General features: G+C 36.5%; 3 protein-coding genes across 3 annotated transcripts; all 3 read right to left on the bottom strand.

Annotated features, from left to right (window-relative positions):
- Positions 1-190: 190 nt before the first annotated feature.
- Positions 191-15,822, bottom strand: LOC149023345 (glutathione S-transferase L3-like). Its single transcript, XM_089143892.1, has 10 exons — positions 15,812-15,822; positions 15,573-15,644; positions 15,403-15,463; positions 15,205-15,291; positions 14,700-14,798; positions 14,515-14,617; positions 14,316-14,395; positions 14,120-14,227; positions 532-613; positions 191-399 (listed from the first exon to the last, which is right to left on the bottom strand). The coding sequence occupies exons 1-10, from the start codon at positions 15,820-15,822 to the stop codon at positions 392-394; spliced, it is 711 nt and encodes a 236-aa protein (XP_089000018.1). The 3' UTR covers positions 191-391.
- A 1,637-nt stretch (positions 15,823-17,459) lies between these two features.
- Positions 17,460-20,658, bottom strand: LOC149023344 (glutathione S-transferase L3-like). The gene is made up of 10 exons (XM_089143891.1): positions 20,438-20,658; positions 20,217-20,288; positions 19,980-20,040; positions 19,765-19,851; positions 19,261-19,359; positions 19,076-19,178; positions 18,791-18,870; positions 18,233-18,340; positions 17,893-17,974; positions 17,460-17,761 (listed from the first exon to the last, which is right to left on the bottom strand). The coding sequence occupies exons 1-10, from the start codon at positions 20,446-20,448 to the stop codon at positions 17,754-17,756; spliced, it is 711 nt and encodes a 236-aa protein (XP_089000017.1). The 5' UTR covers positions 20,449-20,658; the 3' UTR covers positions 17,460-17,753.
- Positions 20,659-23,979: 3,321 nt separating this feature from the next.
- On the bottom strand, positions 23,980-26,555 carry LOC149023343 (glutathione S-transferase L3-like). The gene is made up of 10 exons (XM_089143890.1): positions 26,454-26,555; positions 26,190-26,261; positions 26,025-26,085; positions 25,828-25,914; positions 25,243-25,341; positions 25,057-25,159; positions 24,887-24,966; positions 24,520-24,627; positions 24,274-24,355; positions 23,980-24,161 (listed from the first exon to the last, which is right to left on the bottom strand). The coding sequence occupies exons 1-10, from the start codon at positions 26,462-26,464 to the stop codon at positions 24,154-24,156; spliced, it is 711 nt and encodes a 236-aa protein (XP_089000016.1). The 5' UTR covers positions 26,465-26,555; the 3' UTR covers positions 23,980-24,153.
- Between the last annotated feature and the right edge of the window lie 1,320 nt (positions 26,556-27,875).

The raw sequence follows: 27,875 nt of genomic DNA, 5'->3' as shown, positions 1-27,875 counted from the left end.
TGTGGCTGAAGAGGCTTTCTCCTCAAAAAGACTAGATTGATTTCAAGTTGGAAGTTCTAACTCTGTTATACCTGCAATAGTCCTGTTATAGTGTGTCTAACAAACCAATTCGTCTTGGTTTTCATTTGGTTTTCTACTTGATCCATGTTAGTTTATAAAAGGAAAAAAAAATCTCAAATCACAGGAAACAATAAAGTGATTACACAACTATGATTACAAAAGCAGTGGATTTGCCAGTCCCAAACAATCTGTTTTATTCCCTTCAAGATACAAGAGGCATCTATAGTAGTAATCTCAAGCACACATTCTCTTTATTTATTCCATTCCCCTATACTATGATACATGACCCACATAGCTGAGAAGATCCCAGGAGAACCTAAACCAGATATGCTTAATGACCTGCAACAAGACATATAGAAGATAAATATAAGATTCTGAAACATCCATTGAGACAATCATAAGAATCTACATTTTCAACTTTTGACAAAAACTCAAATCAATTCAGAGGTTTAGCAAATAGGAGCTGCTTACCAAACAACTTCCTTTTCAGGACACTAAGTAACTCCTCTAGATTATATTTGGTTTGTTTGTAAGCCTCGATCTCGTTCACCTCCTGCAAGACATGGTTTGAAGTATGAGCTGCTACCATATCTCTTCTTCCAGACATGAGGAGAGAAGGGTTCTTCATGAATAAAATGAAGACAGTTCTTATTAAGAGAAAATTACTTAGGTCTACAGAGCAAGGAGCAAGTAGGTTTGGCTTAGTTTAACACATTGTCCTGTAAACTTTAACGTTTTGTGATTCCTTTTCTAAGCTAGTACATATATGAAACTGGCTCTTTCTATGAAAGACATTTGACATACCTCGATCCATGCTGCTAGCTTTGGTCTGCCGGCGGTGATATCATTATTCCTTACCTCCAACAATAAGGGTTGGACCCTTTCAACAAATGGTATATAGGCTACACACCTGATTCAATCATTTCATTCACAAGTCAGTGATAAAAACACTATAACTGAAGAAAGATAAAGAATCTAGAACGCTCATGGCATCCATCAGATTCCTAGAAACTTTGACAGAAGAAAATGGTTGGAAACACTAAAAAAGTGTTACTGTGTAACTTCGAAGAAACCCGGGTCCTCAGGCTCAAAATCCCAAATGGAAAAATATAAGTCTTTCTTTGACACAAACATCAATTTTCTTAGCAATTACAACTAACCCTAGATAGGTATACAAATCCTAGTATTTTCAGGACCTTAGTCCTCAATTTACAGATATTCTTCTCAATTAGGAGTACAAATCTTAATTATGTTCATGGATACGAACTATGTGTATCCAATCCAAAGAAAAACAACATCACAATGAATAAGGAGTGAATAAGAAATTGAAAACAAATAAAGAAAGATAACCAAATGGGTAATGAAAAGTTTTGCAGAAGAATGTAAAGTTACCTCACTGAACTGTTTGCCAAGGAAGAAAGGCTCATCATCAAATTTGGAGAGAGCTGTTTCCAGGTAATCAAAAACAGCACCTGATACATGTTGATGCAAGTCAGCCATGATGTAATTTGGGAAAGCACTACACACGCCCAACCATATTTTAATGAAAAAGGCCTCTGTGGGGAATGTTCCTAAGGGGAAATATTGGGGATATACATTCCCATATTAACTGAAGATCATAGCAATGCATCCTTCCATATTAAGATCATTTTATTGTATGTAAGAATCATATACTGTATTTCCTTATAGACTTAGATAGTTTCATATAAGAGAAAATGTTGCTTCTACTATAAATATGTAATGCACTCAACTCAATGTAGAGCTTTGATTGATCTCGTTCTAGTTTTCTTCCTTGTCTCTTATATATTTTCTCTATTTTATAACAAAATTAAAGTTGACCACATTAGTTGGACCGAATCATGATCTTGAACCAACTTCATAAATCCGGTCCAAATGAAACCCTAACAATCTAACGGAAAAATCATGCCTTTGTATCGTCTTCCTCTCAGTTCCCATCGACAATGGCTCTTCAAGCTCAATAACCATTCAAGGTTTTAATAGCTAGTTGTCCAAGCAGGCACTCCAATCTATCTCTGCCTCAATGAATCTTCTCTTCCCATTCTTTATCTTTTACCTTCAATCCATCATCTTTTAAGTGGGTATATTTTAGGATAATTTGAATCATTATTAGAAACCCGCACTCTAAAGATAGGAAAAGGGGGCAAAAATAGAGCACACAAAACCCTAACATGGCAAACAAGACAAATCTCCATAGGAAATCTTCGGAAAAAGTTGGTCCAAATGAACCTCATAATCCATATCATAAGAACAAAAAGTAAATAAACTCAAAAACTAATTCTCATCTCTATCTCCCTCTCCATCAAATTCCAGTCGCTTGAAGACTAACTTGTAAATTTTTGCTATTCCTTACTATTGGTGCAAATTTTGTTGGGGTCTATGGACCGTGAATCTCACACCAAACTTTATTAGATCTGGCTTGATCTGAACTAGAACTCACACTCTCCTGCATGGTAGAAGAATGACTGTTAGAAATGGAGCCAATCAGCTGGATTGACGCTCCGTCTCCGATGGTCAAGTCAGTAAGTGACGAAAAATTAGGGTTGCAGAGGTCCTTGGAGCTTCTGGAGTGTTTGAATGCCTAAAGGCGGGAAAAATGCAAGTTTGAGCGAGTGGATTCGACTGTCTTACCTTCTGTGAACGCCACAACCCTATTTATAGATTCCTTTTGTTGACTTGAGCCTCTCTTAACTGTCGATTGAACGTTTAAATATGATGGCCAAGATTACATCCTTGTGTGGCTTTCAGGTTGATCCCTTGTTTGATTTGAAGCATTAGTGATCCCAGATGGACCGACATGAACCGGGTCCAAGGTGATTTATTCACAACACGAGCCCCCAAGCCTGCTGACCAGGTTGAAATCAAAATTGAAACTCTGTTCAGGAGGTTTAAACTTTTCCTTTGGTCATTTTAACTGCCTTTGTTTGATCATCTTTAAGCTCATTTCTTCACTTGATCTAAGCTGTGACAATTCTTCAATATTTGAGCTCATCTCCAGTCAAGAGGAATCATTTGAGCTCTGAGTTCATCCTTTTGTTGAAAGAGTTCATTAGAGAGTCAGAGTTCAATCTATTGAATCATAGAGCTCACCAGGATCCTGAGCTCATCTTTCAACCTATGGAGTTCATCAAAAACTTCTAAGCTCATCCTTTGATCAGCTGAGTTCATCAGAAATCTTGAGTTCAATCTATTGAATCATAGAGCTCATCAGGATCCTGATCTCATCACTTGATCTAGGGAGTTCATCGGGTATCGTCAAGTTCTTCTCTGAGTTGGAGAGTTTATCAATGAATACTGGATTCAATTAGAGCCATTCTTCATTTATTTATGCTTTTGAAGTTAACTGTTCAGCTTTGAATGTTGATTCTCAATTTAGCCCTCCACATGGTGAAATTCGGATTTGTCAACATTTGAGTTTCTGAAACCACCAGAATTAATTTTTGAAACCGTAATTTTGGCTTGAAACCCATCGAAAATGAACTTTCATTGTCTTGGGAAAATGCTTATCTTCTGTAATCATTTAAAAAATAGAGCTCAGCCCCCAACCATCTCAAATATCTGATGAATATCTCAGCTTGTCAGCCTTTTCCATTCCTTCATAAATGCGAGCTTTTAGTTTTCTACAGATGTTATTTATCCTCCTGCACACGTTTCCTTCATAAATGCGAGCTTTTAGTTTTCGTTCTCCAAAGTCTCAAATTTCACTCTCAAGAGTCGGTGATTATACTCAAAATAGTCATAATCACATAAGAAAAATAAATTGAAAATCAATTGGGTTTCAAAAGAGGTCCAAAAATCATACCACACGAACCCAATCTGTTAGATGGTTTCAAACCCTTCATTCCAAACTTAGTTTTGGCGAAATTCATTATTTTGCCCCCCTTTTCGAAGTCGAATCAAAACGAAACTTTTGGACTTCTATTAACTATAATAGGGTCCTAGAGGTATAAACAATTTGTCCCAATTTGGTCTAAATCGAAGAGCCCCAAATTTGGCTCTCGTGAGTACCCGTGGGCGTCTCAAAGAGTCAAAACTTGAAATTGTTTGCAACGATTTGCACAAACCACTCACAAACTAGAGGGAAGCATAAATAAAACTATTTGCAATCATTCATTGCATCTTACAAGCCCCAAATACCGAAATCTAACATTTATTGTGAAGGAAACACTACAAACTTAGGTTTAGAGAAGAGAGGTCGAAGAGCATTCACCTTTCCCAATGATTTTGCTATGATCCGAGTCTCAACGAACCTTCGTGTGGATGAAATCCAAGATTCTTCTTGGTTTCTCCTCCTCTCCAAGCTTCAGCCTCGCACTAGCATTATAAAATCCACATAAAGGTGAATAGAGGCTTAAATAGGGTTTTTGAACCCAAATTCTCGAAATTGCCCAGAAACTGGGGATGGGCGACCGATCCAGACCAGTCAACCGGTCCGATTGATCGGCCCTTGGTTGAGGGGTCAACCAAGATCCGATTCGGGTGATTCTTGGCTTGAGTGAGAGGTCTTTCGAATATCTAGGTTTGTGAATATTTAGCTCGTCTTTCGGATTCTCCATCGTCGGTTTTCGGACGTGCCAAAATTGTCTTTTAATACCATCGTGATTGATCTTCTTTCTCCTCTCAAACTCTATGAAAGAGAGGTTGGGTCATCACTAAGGTCATCCACTAATATTGGGTCCACTTTCGAACCTTCGGGCTCGACTCGAATGGCCCACAGTTGTCGCCTAGTAGAGGTCTAAGTTCACGATCCTGAAATCATGGGTTAAAGGGTTAGAAATTTGGAGAATTTCATACAAAGAGCTTTGTTTTTGTTGATGGTCTTGTAGAGGAATTAGAAGTAGAATTAGAAATGTGAGTGAGATGAGAAGAAGAGGAGACGAGAGATGAGCGGAGATAGAGTGGAGTGGATTGGCAATTCAAGACTCTGTTCTCCTTGGTTAGTAGGAGATCAGAAGAATCGAGGATGCAGAGTACGAAAACAACGACTAGCAAACAGGTGACGAGGTTGCTTAATCTAATCCCAACACCTGATAAGGACCATAACGAACTTGGTTCTTGTTGGGTTGGGTGCATTTGTTTACATCTCCTATCTTGCGAACTTGATACCTATGTGTCAGATCGATTCTCTTCTTAACAAGAAATGCTGCCCATTGATGAATCCTTCTTAATAATTAATTATGTAGATATATTAATTAAAGTTTTTGTCATTAAGCACTAATTAATATGTAATTTAAAAAAAATAAATATTGGGAATAGTTTTAAAACTTTTTTTCTAACAGCTCCCATTGGGTAAGTCATTCCATGTTAAATAATAAATAATTAATAAAAAAGTGTTAACTGGAAATGTTGGAGTTCAACACTTTTGCTGCAAAGAAATGTTGGAGTTCAAAAATAAATAAAAAATAAAAAATAATATATATATATATATATATATATATAGGAGTTCTGATAAAAGATGTATTTCATATATTGTAAGATATTCAGGTCATACAGCTTTATGGAAACTTTAATAAACGCACTAACTACTAAACTGAGTTGTTTGCCAAGTCAAGGTGGGTAACTGAGTTATCTGCTAAGTTATGGGCTTCCGAGTCACATGTTTTCTTACATACCCCCTCAAGCGTAACGGGTCAATCACCGTGAGCTTGTCACGAAGAAAAGTAAATCTGGCAGGAGGAAGTCCCTTAGTGAGGAGATCTGCCAACTGATCAATAGTGGAAATGTATCGGACGACAAGCTGGCGAGAAGAAACTAGATCACGAACAAAATGAAAATCGATCTCCACATGCTTAGTTCGCGCATGAAAGATAGGATTGGAGGTCATGTAAGTGGCTCCAATATTATCACACCAAACTTGAGGAGCAGATGGAAAAAACACTCCAATCTCACCAAGTAAGGAGCGGATCCAAATCAACTCGGTAGACACGGATGCTATGGCACGATATTCGGCTGCAGTAGAAGACCTAGAAACTGTGCATTGTTTCCGGGAGCACCAGGAAATAAGATGAGAGCCAAGAAAAACAAAAAATCTCGTGGTAGACCGCCAATCATTAGGACACCCAGCCAATCGACACCAGAATACGCAGATAAAGACATAGAGGATTTTCGAGAAAAAAAAGATCCTCATAGTAGAAGTACCACTAAGATAACGAAGAATCCGCTTTACAGCATTCCAATGAGTATCCGTGGGAGCATGCATAAACTGAGCCACGCGATTGACTGCAAAACCAATATCAGGACGTGTATTAGCAAGATATTGTAATAACCCAAACGTATGACAATACTCAGTCCCATCAGATAATAAGGTCCCATCACTTAAAGAAAGGCTAACGCTTGATGCAATAGGAGTAGAGACTGACTTGGCCGAATCCAAGCTGGTATGTGCAAGCAAATCAGTAATGTATTTTCTTTGAGACATAAACAAACCTTCAGAAGAACGAGTCACTTCTATCCCAAGAAAATAATGTAAGTCCGCCAAATCTTTGATGGCAAATTTTGTAGCAAGACGCTTTATCAAAGAAGAAATAGCAGACAAGTCATTCCCTGTGATAATGATGTCATCTACGTAAACAAGAAAATAGATAGTAACAGAATCAGTCTTGTAGTAAAACAATGAAGTATCAGTCTTGCTTCCATGAAACCCGTGAGAAAGAACAAACGAAGTCAATCGATGATACCAACCTCTAGGCGCCTGTTTAAGACCATATAAGGACTTCTTAAGTTGACAAACATGTGATGGATAAGTAGAATCAACAAATCCAGGGGTTGTGCCATAAAGACAATTTCATCAAGATTTCCATGCAAGAAAGTGTTAGAAACATCTAACTGTCTTATAGGCCAATCATGTTGAATAGCCATTGAGAATATAATGCGAATGCTTGTATGCTTCACAAAGGACTAAAAGTATCCCCAAATTCATACCCCGGCGCTGGTGATATCCCTTGGCAACAAGACGAGCTTTATAACGCTCAATGGACCCATCAGGCTTTCTCTTAACAAGAAACACTCATTTACAACCGATGATGTTTTGTGAGGGTGTTGAGGGAACAAGAATCCATGTTCCATTTTGAACAAGTGCATTAAGTTCTTCGTGCATGGCATTTCGCCAATGAGGAGATAAAGCAGCCTTTGAGTAGCAAGTGGGTACTTCCAAGTCTTGAACAGTGGTAGCAAGACTAATTTTAACCTGATGCCAAAACTGTTAAGAAATAACAACTAATTGCAGCGGAATGAAAGCAAGAACCAAAAGAAAACAAGACACGAACGATTTACTTGATTTGGTCACAAGAAGAAGAGGAAGCACACGGCTAGGGCATAAATAGAACCACACTCGCACAGGAGAGAACGAGAACCAGAGAGAGAGAGAGAGAGAATGAATCGATTGCCCTAAATCCCCAAAATGACATAGCATATATATATATATATATATATATATATATATATATATATATTTATATACAAATCACTGAAAAGACTAAACTACCCTTCTACATTTACATAAGACACCCCTGTCCTATTCTAAAGACAGAAGACATAAAAACCCCAGTTACATTCTTCAACGAGTTTATCCCCACGTGTGTTTATATTGCCACGTAGGAACTAGGAACTCCATTATTGAATTCAATTTAAAAGTTTTTTTGTAAAGCTTCCATTGGGTGAAGTCATCATTCCATATTATAAATCAGGTCAAAAAGGTTGAAGAATCTTTTTACCATAAAGCGATAAGAAAGTGTTAGAGAACCCGTGGCACTTGGTAATAACATGCCTGGATGGATGCGCAGTTGGATTGCTGCTATTGTCCTGGCAGCAGAGGAATCAAAACCCCAGCACTCATTTTCTGCTATTATGGTCTACTTCTACTTCTCAATTCAGATACGTTAGTGAAGGAGAAGCTTCTGATGTGTGTCAGTCATAATCACTGAAAAGTTCTAAGCTTCTTGATTATGCCTTTTAAACAATGTTGTCATAATCATCATCCAACTGTCCAAGCTCAACCCCGTACATACATATGATCATTCAAGAAGCTCAATTTATAAATAAGTGGGATCGAGGCTCCCTCGGTCCCTCCCTCGTTGCTTTGCTCTAGGCCTCTAGCATCGTCTCTTACTTACTTGTATTGCTTTTGGCTTGCGGCAGCTTCAGACCCTGTTCCACAACCCAGGCTTGCGTAGGTAAGTAACCAAACTTCCAGGAAGGAATGTCTCTCTCTCTCTCTGCCCATCTTTATCTTAGCTCTTACGTTGCCTCCTGCAGTAGAATTTTTTTCACCCCCATAAATCTCATGCTTTTCTCTTCTTCCCCCCCATAAACTTATTAATTTTCATTGTTACTGTCACTGTTCAAAAGATTTTGATTGCCTTGACAGACAACATGTTATCTCTCAACTATGGAGGATTTCTAAATCATCTGCATCAAGGAGCAAAAGTAATTTATCTCATATGTCTCTTATTATTTTTGTAATGTTTTGTATCTTTTATTTTCATAAAGAAAATAAATCTTTTTCCCCATTCCTGCAGATGATTGGAAACACAATTCAGGGAAGTAATGAACCTTCACAAGAATTGACTGAGAATTCTGAGGTAAATAAAATGTTGACTTTATTTTTCATGCTTTGGCTTGAGTTTCACTTCTTCTTTCTTTCTTCTTATTTTGTGTTTTCATGTGCCAAACATCATTTATGAAATAAGGTTAGTTTTAAAATAATGTAATGATTTTTTTAATTAGACTCTTTTAATACATTCAACAATTTTTATTCTAATGATTTTTTTGAATGCGAAACCAGCAAACTGAACGAGACGAGCACCGTTTGGATATCTCTGGAACTATGATTAGAGAAAACAACACTTATGAAGCAACGGTTAATAATTTAAAAAAATTTCTCAAGTTCATTGCCGGTTTTCTACTTTCAATAGCCATTGCAGCAATCTATGAATTTTTGCAAGTTTTCAAGTCCAACAAAAACATTGGAACAACATTGAAGCCCACCTATGTTGCTTGTATTATATTCATTGGGGCCACAACTGTCAGTGCAATTACGTGTGCAGCATTTGGTTTCAGTACTTGGGAGTTGGCAACTGCAAGGAAGATTGTGATACTTAGATTAGCCATTGTAATTTCATTAACTCTTATCATGTTAGATTTTGGTTTCGCAATGACTTTGGTTCTTGAAACAAATTAGACTAAGTCATTGCCTAGGTCAATATCAAATGAATTGTAGCATACGTAATTGTACAAGTCAATTGTTCTTTTTGAATAAAGTAAGCTACTTTAACATTTTACCCTTATTTAGTATTGACGCATTTTGAATGTAATTTCTTCCTACTTAAATCATAGTGAATGATGCCATGTAAATCATAATTATATAACCAAAATGAAATGATCTAGAATTTGATAGTAACATAGTCTTCCTTTATGTTCAACCAGGTGCGCAAGCCTTTGACCCAACTATGCTCATAGGATCTATCTCATGCCCTTTCGCCTAATAACCCCTCTGGGACTCTAAGCTTGTACACTTACATTCTTTCTTGTTGACCTTAAAGTTGGGTTGGTCCATTTACAAGCAAGTAACGAGGTCATATCAAGTTGGGCGTAGGCCTTATCCTTGGTAGAGATCGAAATCTTGGGCTTTCAGCCGATGGCGAACCAATTTTACCACTTCTGACATTTTTAAAAAAATTTTGAAATTGAAATGACTATTCTGGTCATGAGGTGAAAGAAAATATAATTTTTTTTTATTTCACCAAACATTATTTAGTTTTCTAAATTTACAAAAGAACTCCTTGGTTTTGAGATTGAAAACGAAATAAGAAGCGGAAAGAACAAGTCTTCGATCTCCATCCCTGTATATTTCTGCAACGGTGAGCGAAATTTGAGATCCAGATGTCAGCTTCAACTCTAGCTCTTCATCCACTGCAACCTTCTCAACTTTCATTTCATTTCTTTAGCGCCAACAAATGAATTGAGAGAGAAGTATGATGTAACAGAGGGTATGTATACACGAAGATCACGGCACCTAGTGACGATTATCGAAGCCAACCAACATATGATACCCAACCAATTGCAGAAAAAGTGTTGGCTTTCCTTAGTGCCCACAGCGCGTGGTCAAGTTCAATGACTGAGACGGCGCACAGAGAGAGAAAGATTGAAAACGAAAAAAAGAAAATTTGAAAAACTTAAGTCAGTTTCAGATCTAAATCTGAAAACCTAATAAGGGGTTTTTCGAAAGGATCCTTCACCGTGAGGAACAATGGGTTTCCGCCACTACAATTCAGGATGCAAACGCCATAGTTTAAAATAAAGTAGGAAGAGGATTAAAAAAGAAACCATAGCTGATGCTTGATGAGGACGGGGACGGTTACCGTGATGGTGATTCGAGCCAATTCTTCTCACAGCTCGGAAAATGAAAAATGTTAGTAAAATCTTACTCTTTACGTATATTCTTTTTGTTGGGTTAGTTTTGGTTGTATTTGTAATTCAAATATGATTTGAGTCAATTATTAGTATGGGTAAAATGATAATTATATTGGGATTAGGGTTTTAAGTGTCCTTATAAATAATCTCTGTAGGATAATCTATAGGCATCAATCTCTATAGGAGATTGGGGGCAAGCAAAGCGTAATACTTTGTGGGTGTGAGAGTGGTATGTTGTTTCTTGAAAATAGTGGAACTCATTTTCTCTCTGGTGGATGTAGGCAGGGTTTTGCAGAATCACGTTAAATTCTCCTTGTGTGCTTTGCTTGTGTTCTTCTCTTGTTTGTGCATCCATTATCCCCAATAAGTGTGCTTGTGTTCTTCTCTTGTTTGTGCATCCATTGTCCCCAATAGTGGTATCGAAGCGAAGGCTCGATGTTCCAAAGCGAAAGAAGATCCAGGAAAGGATAGGTACCGGAGAAAAGCCGAGAACCAAAGACTCGCAGTTGATCGAAGGGTACGATTCTAGAAAGAAATTGTGAAGTTTTTTTTTTTTAATCTTTTTTTTCTTGTAGTTTGATTGGATTAGATCACTTGAAGAAGAAAGAAAAAAAAGTTGTGAGTGGAGAACGTCCGTGAATCTTGTTCTTGTAGTTTGATTGGATTAAACACCAAGAACAAAAAAAAGATTGGGAAGGGAGAACCTGGTAAATGGAGATTGGATAAGAAAAATTGAGACGAAAAAAGTTGTGAAGAGGTGTTCGGGAGGATATGGGAAAGTAGATTAATTCAAAGCACAAAAAAAAGATTTGATAGGAAGAACCGTAAATGGAGAAAAAAAGAAAAAAAAAGATTTCAGTGGAAAAAATATGGAAAAAAAGAAAAAGGGTTCTTTTTGTTTTTGTTTTTTTTTTTGTATTATCGGATCGGATTGTAGAGATTGTTTCCACATGTTTTTGTGTGAAGGATTTTTGTGCAGAGTTAAGTGTTCCTAAAGTTTTTGGGCGTTCTAGACTCCGTGGTATTGATTTTGTGAGTTCGTATGGAGATCAACGGTGATGTTCTTTCAGTTAATTGATGGGTACGAAAGCCATAGATCAGGTAAATTGTACAAGAACTTGCAAGTAGTGTTAAAACAAGTGGAGCTCCAAGTAGATTGTACAGGCTTGTAGGTAGTGTTAAAACAAGTCGAGCTCCAGGTAAATTGTACAAGCTTGCAAGTAGTGTTAAAACAGGTGGAGCTCAAGTAAATTGTATAGGCTTGCTACAGGCTTGCAGGTAGTGGTAAAATAGGTGGAGCTCCAGTTGACACTTTGACAAGGGGTATAGGTAGACAGAATTTACTGTTCAGGTGCAAAACAAGGGCAAATTTGGAAAGAAAGAGAGTGACTTTCGCTTTGGATTTGGTGAGTGGCTCTGATCTCTCAGAGCCGGCGGTGACAGGAGAGATGGAGCCACGGCACATAGTATAGCGGTGATGAGCTGTACGGGATGCCCCAAGGTGGGGGATGTGCGCCATGCTGGTTTAGTGATGGCGGTAACAAAAGCATCCTTGAAGGGGATGTGGGCCATGCGGTAAAGTGTGGTGGATACACAAAGACGGGTGATTGTAGAGAAGACATCTTCAACAGTTTTCTTCAAGGTGGTTTGCAGAATTCAAGCTAAGGTGGAGATTGTTGGGTTTGGGTGTCTTGTATTATGTGGGTCCATGTAATTATAGTTTTGGTTGTATTTGTAATTGAAATAGGGTTTGGGTCAATTACTAATACTAGGGTAAAATTGTAATTACATTGGGATTAGGGTTTTAAGTTTCCCTATAAATAGTCTCTATGGGATAACCTATAGGCATCAATCTCTGGAGGAGATTGTGAATCAATCCCAGGGGAACCCACGAGGAAAGGATGGGGACAAGAAAAGCGGGGGTGGGGCTGTATAGGGGTCCAGTAATATAGTTTGGTGTATTGAAGAAAAGGGTTTGGGTCATACTAAACAGGGAAATATAAACATGGGATAGGTTTTAGTTTCCCTATAAATAGTCTCTGTGGGATAACTTATAGGCATCAATCTCTGTAGGAGATTGTGAATCAATTCCTGTAGGGGACTGGGGAACCCATCCTGAGGATAAGGATTGGGGACAAGAAAAGCGTAATACTTTGTGGGTGTGAGCAGGGTTTTGCCGAACCATGTTAAATTCCCCTTGTGTGCTTTGGTTGTGTTCTTCTCTATTCGTGGTTGTGCATCCATTATCCCCAACAAGAGCTCAAATCTTCAATACGTGGTTGAAATGAAGGCATCAACTGTATTTAATCAATAGAGAAATAACATCAAATTTGGGAGGCATGTTAGCATTGCTGTGTTCCAACATGCAGATATACATGGTGGTATGCAGGTGAATATTGATGCCCATTTCCTCTTCAGAGCTCTGTTTTTCCATTTCAACTTTCTCATTGGTTTAGGGTTTTTCTTCTATTACTTGGTGTGGGTTTCAATAACTATTTATAGTCTCCTAATAGGATTTAAAGGAACAGAGAAATGTCTAGGTTGTAATGCTGTTCATCTTCTTCATTATGGTGAAAACCATATCTGCTCTCGGTCGTGGAAGTAGCCTTCGAATGAACCATGTAAAATCTTGTATTTTCTGCATGTTTTTGCTATGTTTCTCTAACATTCTCAAACTGCTAGATAGCTCACTATGTTGGTTAGCAGTCAGCTAAATACTTACATGGATGTACTCTGCCAGGCTTCTGAGACAGGCCAGGAGAAGTTATGTCTTCATTTGATAACCTAACTGGAGGCATTGTCCATGGAATGATGCCACCAGCAAGGTTTGTTATCATCTGTTGTTTAATTTCTTGCATTTAGGATTTAGGGTGAGAAGAGAAGTCAAATCTAACAGTACCAGGCTTAAACCCAAAGTCTCAGCCCAAGCAGCCTTTGCCCAACTCTTGGGCACTCTGCACAGATCAGAGTAAGTTCAGACTTGCTGACCAAAACTTCACTCTCTTGTATTATTACATCTTGGCCTCTAGCTTATGGTAAAAATAGTCCTTGTGAATTGTAACACTAGTAGATTTACAAAACTTCATCTTCTTGTATTACATCTTGGCCTCTATACAATAATATGCTCAGAAAGAATTTAGTTTACTTTTTTCTAGACTAATTCCAATCCATTTTTGTAAAGAAGTCACATAGCTGAGAAGATCCAAGGTATCTATCTAGTAGTGGTCTCAAGCACACATTCTCTTTTTCACTTGATTTCTATACTAGGTTAAATGCCCCACATAGCTGAGAAGACCCTAGGAGACCTCAAGCCAAATATACTCCTGCAATAAGAAATCAATATGGAATACAAGATCCTTTGAAACAGACTTGTGAGCCTTTCCAACTGTCTGCAAAACCTCAAATGCAAACAGATGTAGTGAAATAGAAGCTGCTGCTGCTGCTTACTGAAGAACTTTCTTTTCAGGGCACCAAGAAAAAAAGTAGCTCCTGTTCGTTATGATCAAGTTTAGTTTGTTGGTAAGCCTCAATCCTGTTCACTTTCTACAAGACGTGGTCAGACTTTAGAATTGACATAACAAAGATTAAGGGCTCTTCATGAATAAAATGAAGATGGATTTTACTAACACACCTCAATCCATATCTCTAGCTTTGGTCTGTCGGTGGTGATATCGTATCTCCTTACTGCCAACAATAGTAGTTGAAGTCTTTCGACAAAAGGTGCATAGGCTACATCCACCTGAAACACATTTACTTCATCCACACATGAGGTGAAGGAAAAAAAAATACACTAACAAGCCTATGAAAAGTTTGCAAAGCAAAGTTACCTCACTAAATTGTTGACCGAGGAAGAACGGTCCATCATCATATTTCAAGAGAGCTGTTTCCAAGTAATCAAAACCAGCACCTGATGAATGTTGATGCAGGTTAGCCATGACAACATGCCAAAAATGATAATAAAGACCATACAAAAGAAAAGTTATTAATAAATGAAATCCCAAAGAGGTGCAAGGTTTTGAATCCCACCAACATCAGTTGTAGGGTCCCCTACAAATTGAGGAGTGTAAGTTTCGATGAAGGTGTCTGAGTAGGACAGCAACTCTTTTGAGAACTCTTTCTTTTCAGGATCCTACAGTTTCTAAGATTATCACAGAGTCAAATATTTGAAGCTAAACTAAAGAAGTCTTCTACAGATATTCTTCATACATTACCTCAGGGAGAAGGGAAGGCCCTTCAAAATGGCTATCAATGTATTTAACCAAATCAAGACTCTCTCCTCTGACTTTGTTGTTGTGCTCCAAGGAAGGAATCTATACAAAGAAGAGAATCTAACAAGTTAACATGAAAGGGAATATCTACTGAAATCTATTTCTGTTCTGGATAGAGATTCTCACTAAATCTAGAGATGAAAATTAAATAGAGCAGCATGGCATGTTAACTATGTTCAGTTCTTGCAATGTGGACTCAAAAAAAAAAGAAGAAGCAGCCCAATGGTTTCAGACTGCTACTCCTCCTTCTTGTAAATTCTGAGTCACTCATCCTTCCCTACCAGGCCTTAATTTGTTTGTTGTTTTGTTCATCATGCAACAGCATTGAACTAACTTTTCAAATTGAGATTTCAGGAACAAAAACTAATTCCCTCAGGCCTTTTCTCTCTCACAAGCTTTGCTAAATAATCAAGAAAAGTGTGATCTTGACAAGGATGGAGAGTATCACCGTGTTTGGAGGATAAACTTTCTCCTTGTACCAGGCAGGCCTGTTTACCAGATCAATAGGAACCAACTTTATCTTCTTTTGCAAACCCTGCAACCCAAAAGGTGAAACAAGAAAAATATAACGATTTTAGTAAGAGATCCATTGCAGAACCCAAGCACACAGTTACACAATATAAACAAGAAAGAACAAAAGATAAACCTTATAGTTCCTTGCAATCCGAGCACGCTGGCAATATGGGCATGTATAAGATACGTACAGCCTTTAGAATGCCACAGGAAAGAAATTGATATTCAGGTAATTTTTGAAACAATGACGCTTGGGCATTAACAGAACAAGAAGAAAGAACTGCAAAACAAATTGAATAAAACCTGGTTGTTCCATCAAAAAGATTGGGTGGCTGGGAATTAGAGCTCAGATTAGCGGGTAGAACTTCCTTCCCACTCCAGACCCATAAAGAAGAAATTCATTGTTAGCTCCAAAGATCAAAGCAAATGCAGAATAAATGCAAGAAATTCAGGTAGACCCAGAAGCAGAATGAAGCAATAGCAGTGAGAAGACAAATGAAAAAGAACAGCATTGAAATTATAATAACAGTTGGAGATCTTACACTGCTGCCATTGCTGTTGTTTAGAGCTTGGATTTTTTTCTTCTGTTTTGGATAATAACAGTTAGTGTAGAGCAAAACCTGCGAGAATCCAGGCTTTACCAGAACTGAACCTGAGAGTAATTTGGAAGACACTTCATTATCTTCCATCTTTATATATACTTCTATAGGCTCACGCGTTCTCTTCCAAACTAAGTTCTAGAATTTAGAACTTGACCAGGTTTTCTGATTACGTGATTCGATGGTGCCATACATTAGAAGATCAGGGTTTTATGTGGGTTTGCCAATCCCATCTTGGAATGAGTCTGGTTCTCTATAAAAGCTACAGAAATTGGTTTATTTGATTTGGGAATGAATTTGTTCCGCATTATCAGCCTATTTGATTGAATATTCCTACTAAGTTACAACCACCCCCTGAAGCGATTTCATATATTGAGTGAAGTCTTTTCATTCATCATGGTTTTGTAATTTTTGTTGCTTTTAATATACTTCTCCAACTAATTCACCGCTAATTTTCACGCAGTTGATTCTTTAATTTATAGTGTTTTTAGTATTAGAAACAAAGTGAAAGAACACTAAGATTTAATGTGGTTCATAACTAATGCAATGTACTACATTTACCGGCAAAGGATAAGAACTTTCCACTAGGTAGGAAAAAAAAAGTGTTTTAGTATTAGAAACAAAGTGATCTAAAGAACACTATGGAGTCTAATTTATAATTAAGTGTTTGGTTGTGGAATGAACTAATGTGAATTCATCCTAAAAACTATTTAATCGACATGATTTTTGTGAATGTGCAAACGGATACAGAACCCATAAATCTACGATTCACGTTTTAGTGAAAAGGTGATCTATAGATTCTGTGGTCAACCAAACGGGTATAATTCTCAGATTCATGATCGCGATTTCAAATCTCTGGATCATGTAACCAAACAGCCCTAATGTGAAAATCTCAAATCTTACAATAAGTCAATAACCTCACTGGTGAATGTATAAGGTATATACATACATATATATTTTAATCAGGTAAATGAATCAGTCAATCAAGTCAGGTCATACCACAACGCAAGGATTATTGCCCCACACCACCAGCATAAAACAACTTCAATGATGGGGCCCAGATCCTCTGCTTCCATCACATATCTCTCAAATCAAGTCATTCAAGTCCCCTACCATATATCAATGTAGGACCATCTTCGAAGTTGAATACAAGAATTCGAGTTACAACATAACATCTAAGGTTTCATCTTTGCTTCTTAGAACTCAAAGTCATTAACTTGGCAACTTTTTTGTGCCAAAGAAGTGTCTCATTGACTCATTGTTCCTCCTCTTATGAAAACCCTGCCCGTCTTCTCCTCTGTTTCTATCATGTCAATCAATGTACCCAATTGTTTTTCTCTCATATGGATATGAGTGATTGAATGCTTTTACTTATTCAATAACATCAATACATCCCAGCATATGAATTGCTAAGCTCAAGTATCAAAGGCATTTGCATTCAAATATAGACGGTTCAATACATCCTTTCTCGATTCAATTAGATGATCAGATCCTGTGGCTGAATAGATTTTCTCCACAAAAAGTAAGATTGATTTGAAGTTGGATGTTCAAACTCTGTTATACCTGCAATACTCCTGTTATAGTGTGTCTAACAAACCAATTCGTCTTGGTTTTCATTTGGTTTTCTACTTGATTCATGTTAGTTTATAAAAGGAAAAAAAAAATTCTCAAATCACAGGAAACAATAAAGTGATTACACAACTATGATTACAAAAGCAGTGGATTTGCCAGTCCAAAACAATCTGTTTTATTCCCTTCAAGATACAAGAGGCATCTATAGTAGTAATCTCAAGCACACATTCTCTTTATTTATTCCATTCCCATATACTATGATACATGACCCACATAGCTGAGAAGATCCCAGGAGAACCTAAACCAGATATGCTTAATGACCTGCAACAAGACATATAGAAGATGAAGATAAGATTCTGAAACATCCATTGAGACAATCATGAGATCTACATTTTCAACTACTGACAAAAATTCAAATCAATTCAGAGGTTTAGCAAATAGGAGCTGCTTACCAAACAACTTCCTTTTCAGGACACTAAGTAACTCCTCTAAATTATATTTGGTTTGTTTGTAAGCCTCGATCTTGTTCACCTCCTGCAAGACATGGTTTGAAGTATGAGCTGCTACCGAATCTCTCCTTCCAGACATGAGGAGGAAAGGGTTCTTCATGAATAAAATGAAGACAGTTTTCATTAAGAGAAAATTACTTAGGTCTACTGTCTACAGAGCAAGGAGCAAGTAGGTTTGGCTTAGTTTAACACACTGTCCTGTAAACTTTCATGTTTTGTGAATCCTTTTCTTATCTATTACATATATGAAACTGCCTCTTTCTATGAAAAACACTTGACATACCTCGATCCATGCTGCTAGCTTCGGTCTGCCAGCAGTGATATCATAATTCCTTACCTCCAACAATAAGGGTTGAAATCTTTCGACAAATGGTATATAGGCTACATCCACCTGATTCATTCATTTCATTCACAAGTCAGTGATAAAAACACTATATAACTGAAGAAAGATGAAGAATCTAGAATGCTCATGGCATCCATCAGATTGCTAGAAACTTAGACAGAAGAAAATGGCTCAAAATCCCAAATGGTCAAATATAAGTCTTTCTTTGACACAAACATCAATTTTCTTAGCAATTATAACTAACCCTAGATAGGTATACAAATCCTAGCATTTTCAGGACCTTAGTCCTCAATTTACAGATACTCTTCTCAATTAGGAGTACAAATCATTAATTATGTTCATGAATGGAACTATGTGTATCTAATCCAAAGAAAAACAACATCACAATGAATAAGGAGGGAATAAGAAATTGAAAACAAATAAAGAAAGATAACCAAATGGCCAATGAAAAGTTTTGCAGAACCAAATGAAAAGTAATGCAGAAGAATGTAAAGTTACCTCACTGAACTGTTGACCAAGGAAGAAAGGCCCATCATCAAATTTGGAGAGAGCTGCTTCCAGGTAATCAAAAACAGCACCTGATACATGTTGATGCAAGTCAGCCATGATGTAATTTGGGAAAGCACTACACACGTCCAACCATATTTTAATGAGAAATGCCTCTGTGGGGAATGTTTCAGGGGTAAGTATTGGGGGCAGAATTCTCACTATGGCACTACATTCCCCCACAGAGAACTTTGTCCTTTATTAAAGTTCCCACAGGTGCAATGTCTTGAATCTTACCAACATCAGCTTTGGGGTCTCCTTTAAATGAAGAAAAGACAGTTCCAACAAACTTGTCCGAGTAAGACAATAACTCTTCTGCGAACTTCTTCTTGACAGGATCCTGCAGTTTCTCAGATTATCACAATGTCAAGCTCTTATAGTTACACTAGAAAAGTTATTCAAATATAATATTCATAATTTACCTCAGGGACAAGTGAAGGTCCTTCAAAATGGCTATCAATGTATTTAACCACATCAAGACTCTCTCCTATGACTTCATTATTGTGCTCCAGGGAAGGAACCTACAGGAGAAAACAATCTAATAAGTTGCCTTGAAAGGGAAGAGCTACTCTGAAATGGGTCTATTTCTGCTCTTGCTAATGATCTCTCACTAAATTTAGACATGAAAATTAACTAAAGCAGCAAGTCATGTTAACTATATTCAGTTTGGGACAGTAGAGTTTCCCTGTGAGAAAAAAAACATCAATGGTTTCAGAAAACTACTCTTCCTTCTTGTACATTCTGAGACACTTCTCCTTCCCTAGCAGCCCTTTATTTAATGTTTTGTTCATGATGCAATCATAAAACAGCATTAACTACAAGTTTAGATCTCAGGAATAAAAACTAATTCCTCCTGGCTGTCTCTCTCACAAGCTTTGCTAGATGATTAAGAAAAGCATGATCTTGACAAGGATGAAGAACCTAACCTTGTTTGTGGGATAAACTTTCTCCTTGTACCAGGTAGGCCTATTGTCCAGATCAATAGGAACCAACTTTATCTTTTCCTGCAAACCCTGCACCCAAAAGATTTAACCAATAATGAGAGAGAGAAAAAGAGGGTAAAAGGTTTTAGAAAGAGATCTGTTGGAGAACCGAAGTACACAGAAATACAACAAAAACGTGAAAAGAACAGAAGATCAACCTTATAGTTCCTCGCAATCCAAGCACGCTGGGCAAATGGACATATATAAGATGTATATAACCTTCACAGCCACACAGAAGAAACAAAGAAAAGAGGGAAGAAAAAAAAAAATTTGATAGTTAAGTAAATCTGGAAACAAGTGAAGCGTGGTAACAACAGAGGGACAACATTAACAGAGAACATCAAAATTTAAATGAAACAAGTACATTGAACTGCAAGATATATATTGAATCAAACCTTGTAGTTCCATCAAAAAGATTGGGTGGCTCGGAAGTAGAGATAAGAGAGGGGGGTAGAACTTCCTGCACACTTCAAACCCAAAAAAAGAATGAAAGAAGAAATTCACCGTTAACCCACACACCAAAGCAAATCCAGAAGAAGAAGCTGAAAAAGAAAATACAATAAATTCAGATCGACCCAGAAGCAAATGAACAAGAATACGGGTTTGGAGATCTTACACTGCTGCCATCGCCTAAGTTTGGTCTCTCTTCTTCGGTTTTAGAAAATAATTGCTTGTGAAGAGTGAAGCAGACACTTTATATGCTTTTACAGGCAAATCTTTGACGACAACAGTGACGCCATTGATTGTCTTAAAAAAGAAACTCCTTTTGTTTTCTGGCAAGTTCTGGAGTCAAGAACTTGGCCCGTATGTGCATCTCTATTAGTGGATAACTTCAAAAACAAATGGTTTCTTATCTTTTATTCCAAGAAAGGATATCCAGATCAAGGGTTTCTTACCAAAAAAATAAATAAAAAATCAAGGGTTTGTGTGAAATGAATCAGGTCTTCATTAAGAGCTATGTACATGGGTTTATCGATTTGATTTGGGAATGATGTATATATATGGTTTCTCTAATTCATTGCTGCTTCTAACGAACTATCCTTTATGGTGATTTCATATATTTTTAATCAGATTTGAATCCATATGAATCAAAACATGAGAATGTCTACAACCCTTGGACACAATTTAAGGGGAAAAAATCATCTATTATGCACTGCATTGCAGTTTTTATATCAAATAAAAGATTGAGATTAAAAGCTTGATTTTAAATTTAAAAAGTCTAAAATAATCTTTTAGCTCATTTATTTTCTCAGCGTTTTATTTAATATATATGTGCACAACAGCGAATGATGCACATCAGATAATATTTACTCCAATCTAAGCCACTGTCTCTACTTTACAGGATGATTTATTGATGAAGATGTTACATGTAGGATTCAAGAAAAGGGTTTTAAGTGAAATCAAACCTTATCAGCTAGATGACTAATTGTAATGAGTTGATTTACGAAACTTCATCCCTCTTGTATTACATCTTGACCTCCATGCTACATTGCTTAGAAAAATTGTAGCTTTCTTTTCCTAAACTAATTCCAACCATTTTTCTGACAGCTAAGAAGTTCCAAGATATCTATAGTAGTAATCGACTCCATCCGTTTCACAAAAGTGTTGAAACATGCTTTTCGGAAATGAACAATTGAGATCTCAACCGTACTGTGCAAGTGTTGCGCATTAATTATGCAGCACCTAAGAAACATCCTAATCTCTTGCACCCATTCTCGTTATTCACTCCATTTCCATATGCTGAGAAGATCCAAGAACTTTATAATCGAGATGCTTCTCCAATAGTCATGTGATCTTGCCTTTTCAACTGTGTTAACAAAAACTAAACTAATATCAAAGTTTTTAGCAAACTAAGGAGCTAAGAGACAAGCAAAGGGTCCATCAAAACGTTCATTAATTTATATTCAATTGAGGACGTAACATTGTTAGACATTTGTCCTTCCCTAGCAGGTCTTTGTTTATTTAATTAGTTAAACAACTCTAAACTAACTTTTGAGGTTGAGATCTCAAAAATTAACAAAAACTAATCTCTTGAAACTATGAGGCCGGATCATCTGTGCTCCCCGACACGGCTATTGATCACAAATTATGGGGGACCCACAGGATCAGGGTGATGGGTTATTTAAAAAAAAAATTATTATTTTTTACTTGTAGTCCCACATAGCTTGTAGTTGTAAAGCCGTTGGGGGAGTACAGAGTGCTTCATGTCAGGGAAGATGATCCACACTTTGAAACTATCACCTTTGAATTTTTGTTCGCGCTTGCGCGGATATCCATTCACACAGGCGTGAGAATCTGACACGCCTGCATATAAAAGATGACGGTTGAGATTTGTTCGATTGGTTTTTTCATATTTAAAAAGCCTTGGTTATTACAAAGTATTCACCCTTGATATTTTATAAATTTACAAAACTTAAACCACATTTCTCTCAAATCAAACAAAGCCCTACTACGTCTAGGTTTGTCATTCCTTGCAATGGTGGCAAAAAGGTTAAAAACGTAATCGAAAGAAATGAACATGTAGACGAAGAAGAAGAAAGAACTTACTGAGAATTTTCTACTCTTTTCGTAGATCTAAGCCAGACAGATGGGAAGGAAATAAGAGCTTAAACAAGCAACATTGTAACAAAGTTACATAAATCAATGTGGATTGATTTTGTAAATTTACGAAACCTCAAGGATGAATCATTGTAATATTTGAAATTTTTTATATATGAAAGTTGGTCAGATAAATCTCCACCGTTCATTATCTTTCGATACACATATCCGACTCTCACTCCTGCGCGGAGATCCGTCCGAGCAAGCACAAACAAAAATCCAAACTCTTTTTTTTTTCAGCAAACCAACTCAATTTTTTTCCTTCAAACCCTACACCCGAAAAAGATGTAACCAACAACAAAAAAATGGCAAGAGAATTTTTAGTAAGAGATCCGTTGCAGAACCTAAGAACACAACTTTTTTCCTTTTTGGGTAATAAATCCAGCCACACAGGTATATCTCTCAGCCCTCCACCTCTACTTATAATTTACTTATTATGCTGAGTTTGTTTGCGAAGGTTGGGTGGGAAAAAAAATGCATGGGCCCCATGTGTAGTGTGGGTGAGGGAGAAAGAAAAGAAATGACAGGGTTTTGTGGAAAAGTGATAATAGTGGGTCCCACTTTTTACTTTTCCAAACTTTTACACAAAATCCTATCAAATTTGTGGGGTTTTAAAAAATCTTGGGGTGGGAAAGTTGGAGCTGCCACCTCACCAAACAAACTTGTCTCTCACTTTTCCACTCCAAGCAACCAAATAATCTATATTTTTGAGATTTAAGGGAAAAATAAGAAATCTACATTTTTTTCAAGAATTTTCCCACCCCACCTTTATTCCAGCAAACAAACGCAACCTTAAGTTTGGTGAAATCTAGAGGTATGAATTAGTGGATTGTACGTCAATGTCCTCACCAAAGAGGACATGAAGAGCGCCAAATTGTTGTAATAGCAGCAGAAAATAACCCAACTCAAAGCTTGAAGTCATAAAACCAACTCTTATAATGTTGGATGTTAATGTTTTTATACTCTATCAATGGATTAATCAAGCTTAAGAACTATCAAAATGATGATAGAAATCAACATGAAGCCCAACAGAACTTAGAGGATACTTCGAAGGGTGGTATATCAACAAAAGCAAGCTCTACACTACAATAAGGTGAAGTGAATTGAATGCTAGACTTCTAAGGTTGCTTATGTAAAATAGAATAGAGAAATTTTATTTTTTTTAGATAAAAATTTGTTAAAAAAATTTATGGAGAAATAAATAAAGGAATTTCTACATCTTGGGTATTGTTGTATTATTTATTAGACCAATCTATAATATAACTTATTATTGATTTCAATTACTATTACAAAATTATTATGATGAAAGTTTCAATTATACACATATTAATCATATCCATTCAGTTAACAAGATTAAGGGTATTTTAAGGAAGAAAATGTAACAATGTTTCTCTAGTTCATGTTTTTATAATGGTAGTATGATTGTAGTATTCTGTCTTTGATCCTATCTCGCTGGTGATTCTTTATTTTTATCTGTTTAAGATTTCTTTAAAAATCGAAAATAAATGATGCTTATCTTCTTAGCTCCCCTCTTTCATGATTAGATTGTTTAATCCTTCAAAAAGATTCACCAAATTCAAAATAGTGGGATTTAAACACTCCAAAAAAACGAAAATTCTCTTTATTCACTTCATTCATATACTAATACAAACATTCTGTTTATTTTATTCCCATACATTAGGTACATATCCATAAAGCTGAGAAGATCCCACCAAGACTTGAAACCAGGTATGATCAATGACCTGCAACAAAATATTACAAACCATCAATCAAGACAGTTGTGTCCTGAAACTTTTTACTGTTAACAAGAATTCCATCAATTTAGAGGTTTGTAAGCAAAGAGAAGCTGCCTACCCAAAATCCTTCTTTTCATGATTCCAAGTAACTCCTGTGGATCACATTTAGTTTGTTTGTAGGCTTCAATCTTATTCACTGCCTACAAATCACAAAACACAGTTTTGAGATATACAAATTGCTACTCTTATCTCTGGAAGACAAACAAGAACAGAAAAGATTTTTCAGAAAAAATATATAAACAGATAAAACAAAAACTAGAAGGCACCAATTCATAAGCTGGAGTGTTCTTCATTAAAGAAATACCTCAATCCATGCTGCTAGCTTTGGCCTGCCGGCAGCAATATCGTAATGCTTTACATCCAATAATACAGTTTCAAATCTTTCTATAAATGGTGCATAAGCTATATCCACCTGAAATTCAAGTACTTGACTCAGAACTAACAATACTAACAAAAGATGAAAATAAGAAAAATTCCATCTTAAACAGGCTTCAGAAATTCCTGTTCTCAGTGATATTCTTCTTGGTTTGGATTTCAAATCTTCAGTATCTTGATGAGATGGAAACACATCAATTATGTTTAATCTAAAAACTATTAATATCATAACAAGTTAGGATCAAGGGGAAAAGAACACACATCTGGCCTAGCTATGAGAAACTTGCAGAAGTTACCTCACTGAATTGTTGGCCTAGGAAGAAAGGCCCATCATCAAATTTGGAGAGAGCTGTTTCCAGGTAATCAAAAGCAGCACCTGATAGATGTCGAAGAAGCCAGCCATATTATAATTTGAGATAACACTATGAACAAATTGCCAAATGAGGTGCAAGGTGTTGAATCTCACCAACATCAGTGTTGGAGTCTCCTTTAACAGAAGAATAGACAGAGCCAGAAAAGGTGTCTGAGTAGGATAGCAACTCTTCTGAAAGCTTCTTCTTTTCTGGATCCTATAGTTAATCAGATTATCACAAAGTGAAATTTTTTGAAGATAAATGAGATACAAAATTCAAAGATATTCTTCATAACTTACCTCAGGTACAACTGAAGGACCTTCAAAATGGCTATCAATGTATTTAATCAAGTCAAGACTCTCTCCTTTAACTTCATTATTGTGCTCCAAGGAAGGAACCTATAGAACAGGAGAATCTAATAAGTAGAAATGAAAGTGAAAATCATCTAATCTGAAATGGATCTACTTCTGCTTTTGCTGGAGACTCTCACTAAATTTATACATGAAAACTAATTAAAGTGGCAGGGGATGTTAACTATACTTAAATTTGAGGCAGTAAAGTTTCCATATGTGGACAAATCAGCACTCAAACATGAAGAAGATGGAAAATAATTAATGGTTTCAGACAATTACTCTTCTGGAATGAACTCTCACAGGTCAATGGTAGAAAATAAAGTAATTCCTTTTTGTGTATACAGAGTCATTTTTCCTTCCCTAGCAGGCCTTAATTTTTTTGTTGTTTTATTCAAAATGCAACAGCATTAAACTAACTTTTCAAGTTGAGATTTTAGGGACAGAAACTAATTCCATCAAACCTTCTCTTCGCACAAGCTTTCATACATGATTAGGACAAGCATGATCTTGACAAGGATTAGAAATAGAAACCTTGTTTGGGGGATAAACTTTCTCCTTGTACCAGACAGGCCTGTTTCCTAGATCAATAGGAACCAACTTTATCTTTTCCTGCAAACCCTAAAACCCAGAAGATCAAACAGAAAAACCAAAGATTTTAGTAAGAAATCAATTGCAAAACCTAAGAACAGTAGAAGAGAATATAAACACGAAAAGAATAGAACATCAACCTTATAGTTCCTTGTAATCCAAGCACGTTGGGCATAAGGGCATATGGTAGCTATGTACAACCTTCATAAGGGCACAAGAAAAAGGAATTTATGGTTGGATATCAAACACAGGGTGGCTCAAAAAGACACAGATAGAAGGCATAGCAAGAGAATCTGAAATCTAACCTGGTTGTTCCATCAAAAAGATTGGGTGGCTCGGAAGTAGAGTCCAGAGTAGGAGGAAGAACTTCCTGCACACTTCAGTCTCGAAGAGAAAGAAGGAATGAACAGATTTACCATTAGCCCACAAAAACAGAGGAAACCCAGAAGAGGCTAGAAAGGAAAATGCACAAAATTCAGATAAACCCACAAGCAGAAAGAAAGGGATGAACCACTGTTAGTGACGAACAAAGCAAAATTTATATTTGAAGAAGAATTTGGAGAACTTACACTGCTGCCATCGTTGTTATTCAGAGCTTATAGTTTTTCTGCAAAGAGTAAAGTGGAAATTGGAGTACACTTCCACAATTTTCCTTATTCATTTCCCATTTATAGGCCAACGGGTGACGAAAGCAGTGACGGGAATGAACAGATCTTGGCCCATACAGTGGGACGTAAATTCAAAATTCATCTTTGACTAAGTTTAATTTAGTTTTTTTTTTTTTTTTTAATAGATATTTCGTTCAAAAAAAATATGGAAAGAAATGTTAGATCATCAATAAGCCTAACTTTTGTTGATACTTCTCTATCACCCAATAAATACGAGATATAAGAAAGATTTATGATAGAGAAATGATCCGAACTTAATATCTTGGCAGCCTATATAATGAGACTTAAAATTCAAGATTTATGCTTTTCGGGTGATTTTTGTTTTTCTTCTTTTTCGTCAAAACAAATTTCATTATCACTATAAATAGAAAAGTTTACCATGAAAGTAGATGTGCCTATGCTTTTTTTAGTTGATTTGTTCAGCCAATGAAGTTGTTTTATAGTTACATATAAAAAGAGGTTTTTCTCTATCTTATAGAAATTCAAATTCTTAATCTCATATTATAAGATATTGATCTTTAACAACTAACCTAATTCCTTGAACATTTTTCTTTTTTAAATATTCTCAATTCATATCAAGAACATGCTTGCATGTTGCATCTACGATTCTTTTTAGTAAATGCAAAATCTCTTACTGATAAATACCAAATTGTTCGAACATAAACCAATTGTATTGAATATCTACCAAATAACAACCACTCGATAGTGAGGGAAACACCTTTGTTTAAGGGTCTCACTGGAGTACCTCATTGAAAGCTACATTTGAAAAAAAGCTCATTCCCTTTCTCCTGGAAGGAAAATCGTAATTAGAAAATGGGGATAAGATTGAGTAGATTTGGCTTGATCTTATGGGTAGACTTTTCAAACAATGACGCAGGGGTGACAAGGGTTCTGTTTCGGCTAGTTTTTTGGACTGAAAAGATCAAATTCTTGACAGAAAATTCTTCCTTCATGTTGGTCTAGTTTAGCATTCGGTTTGGATTCGATTAGAGTTCGGGTCGGCTCGGTTTTGAGTCCAGTACTAATACGTTAAGCCCGTTTTAAATTAAAAATTATATTTGGACTTTGAATCTTGCCTCTTAAGCTTACAACCCAAATAAGACATCCCCTTTAATCTCTTTTAATCATATTATAACGGGTTAGGTTTTTTGGTTTGATTTAGTTTGTAGTTCAATCCGCTTGATTCGGACTAATGAGCCACCAACATGTCATAACCATCCAACTTGAAAATAATGGATTTTTCATCCACAAGCAGTACCCCCATCCAATTAGCCTCAAGTTGGTCTAGTTTAGGTTTTCATAGGGATGTTTTGCCTAGTCTCA

The sequence above is a fragment of the Hakea prostrata genome, chromosome 2, assembly GCF_041222555.1.
Source record: "Hakea prostrata isolate BN-2017 chromosome 2, UWA_Hpros_2, whole genome shotgun sequence".
Taxonomy (NCBI): Eukaryota; Viridiplantae; Streptophyta; class Magnoliopsida; order Proteales; family Proteaceae; genus Hakea; species Hakea prostrata.
The sequence above is the reverse complement of the archived record's forward strand: the minus strand, read 5'-3'. Positions and strand labels throughout refer to the sequence as shown.

Coding starts and splice junctions, on each gene's coding strand:
- LOC149023345 (XM_089143892.1), bottom strand. Junction 15,464..15,572: donor CTTTTTGATGGAACAACCAG/GTTTTATTCAAT, acceptor GGCATTCTAAAG/GCTGTACGTATCTTATACAT. Junction 14,228..14,315: donor TCGGTCAACAATTTAGTGAG/GTAACTTTGCTT, acceptor AATGTGTTTCAG/GTGGATGTAGCCTATGCACC.
- LOC149023344 (XM_089143891.1), bottom strand. Junction 20,041..20,216: donor CTTTTTGATGGAACTACAAG/GTTTGATTCAAT, acceptor GTGGCTGTGAAG/GTTATATACATCTTATATAT. Junction 19,852..19,979: donor GGATTGCGAGGAACTATAAG/GTTGATCTTCTG, acceptor TTTTGGGTGCAG/GGTTTGCAGGAAAAGATAAA.
- LOC149023343 (XM_089143890.1), bottom strand. Junction 25,160..25,242: donor GTCCTTCAGTTGTACCTGAG/GTAAGTTATGAA, acceptor GATTAACTATAG/GATCCAGAAAAGAAGAAGCT. Junction 24,356..24,519: donor AGCTAGCAGCATGGATTGAG/GTATTTCTTTAA, acceptor TGTGATTTGTAG/GCAGTGAATAAGATTGAAGC.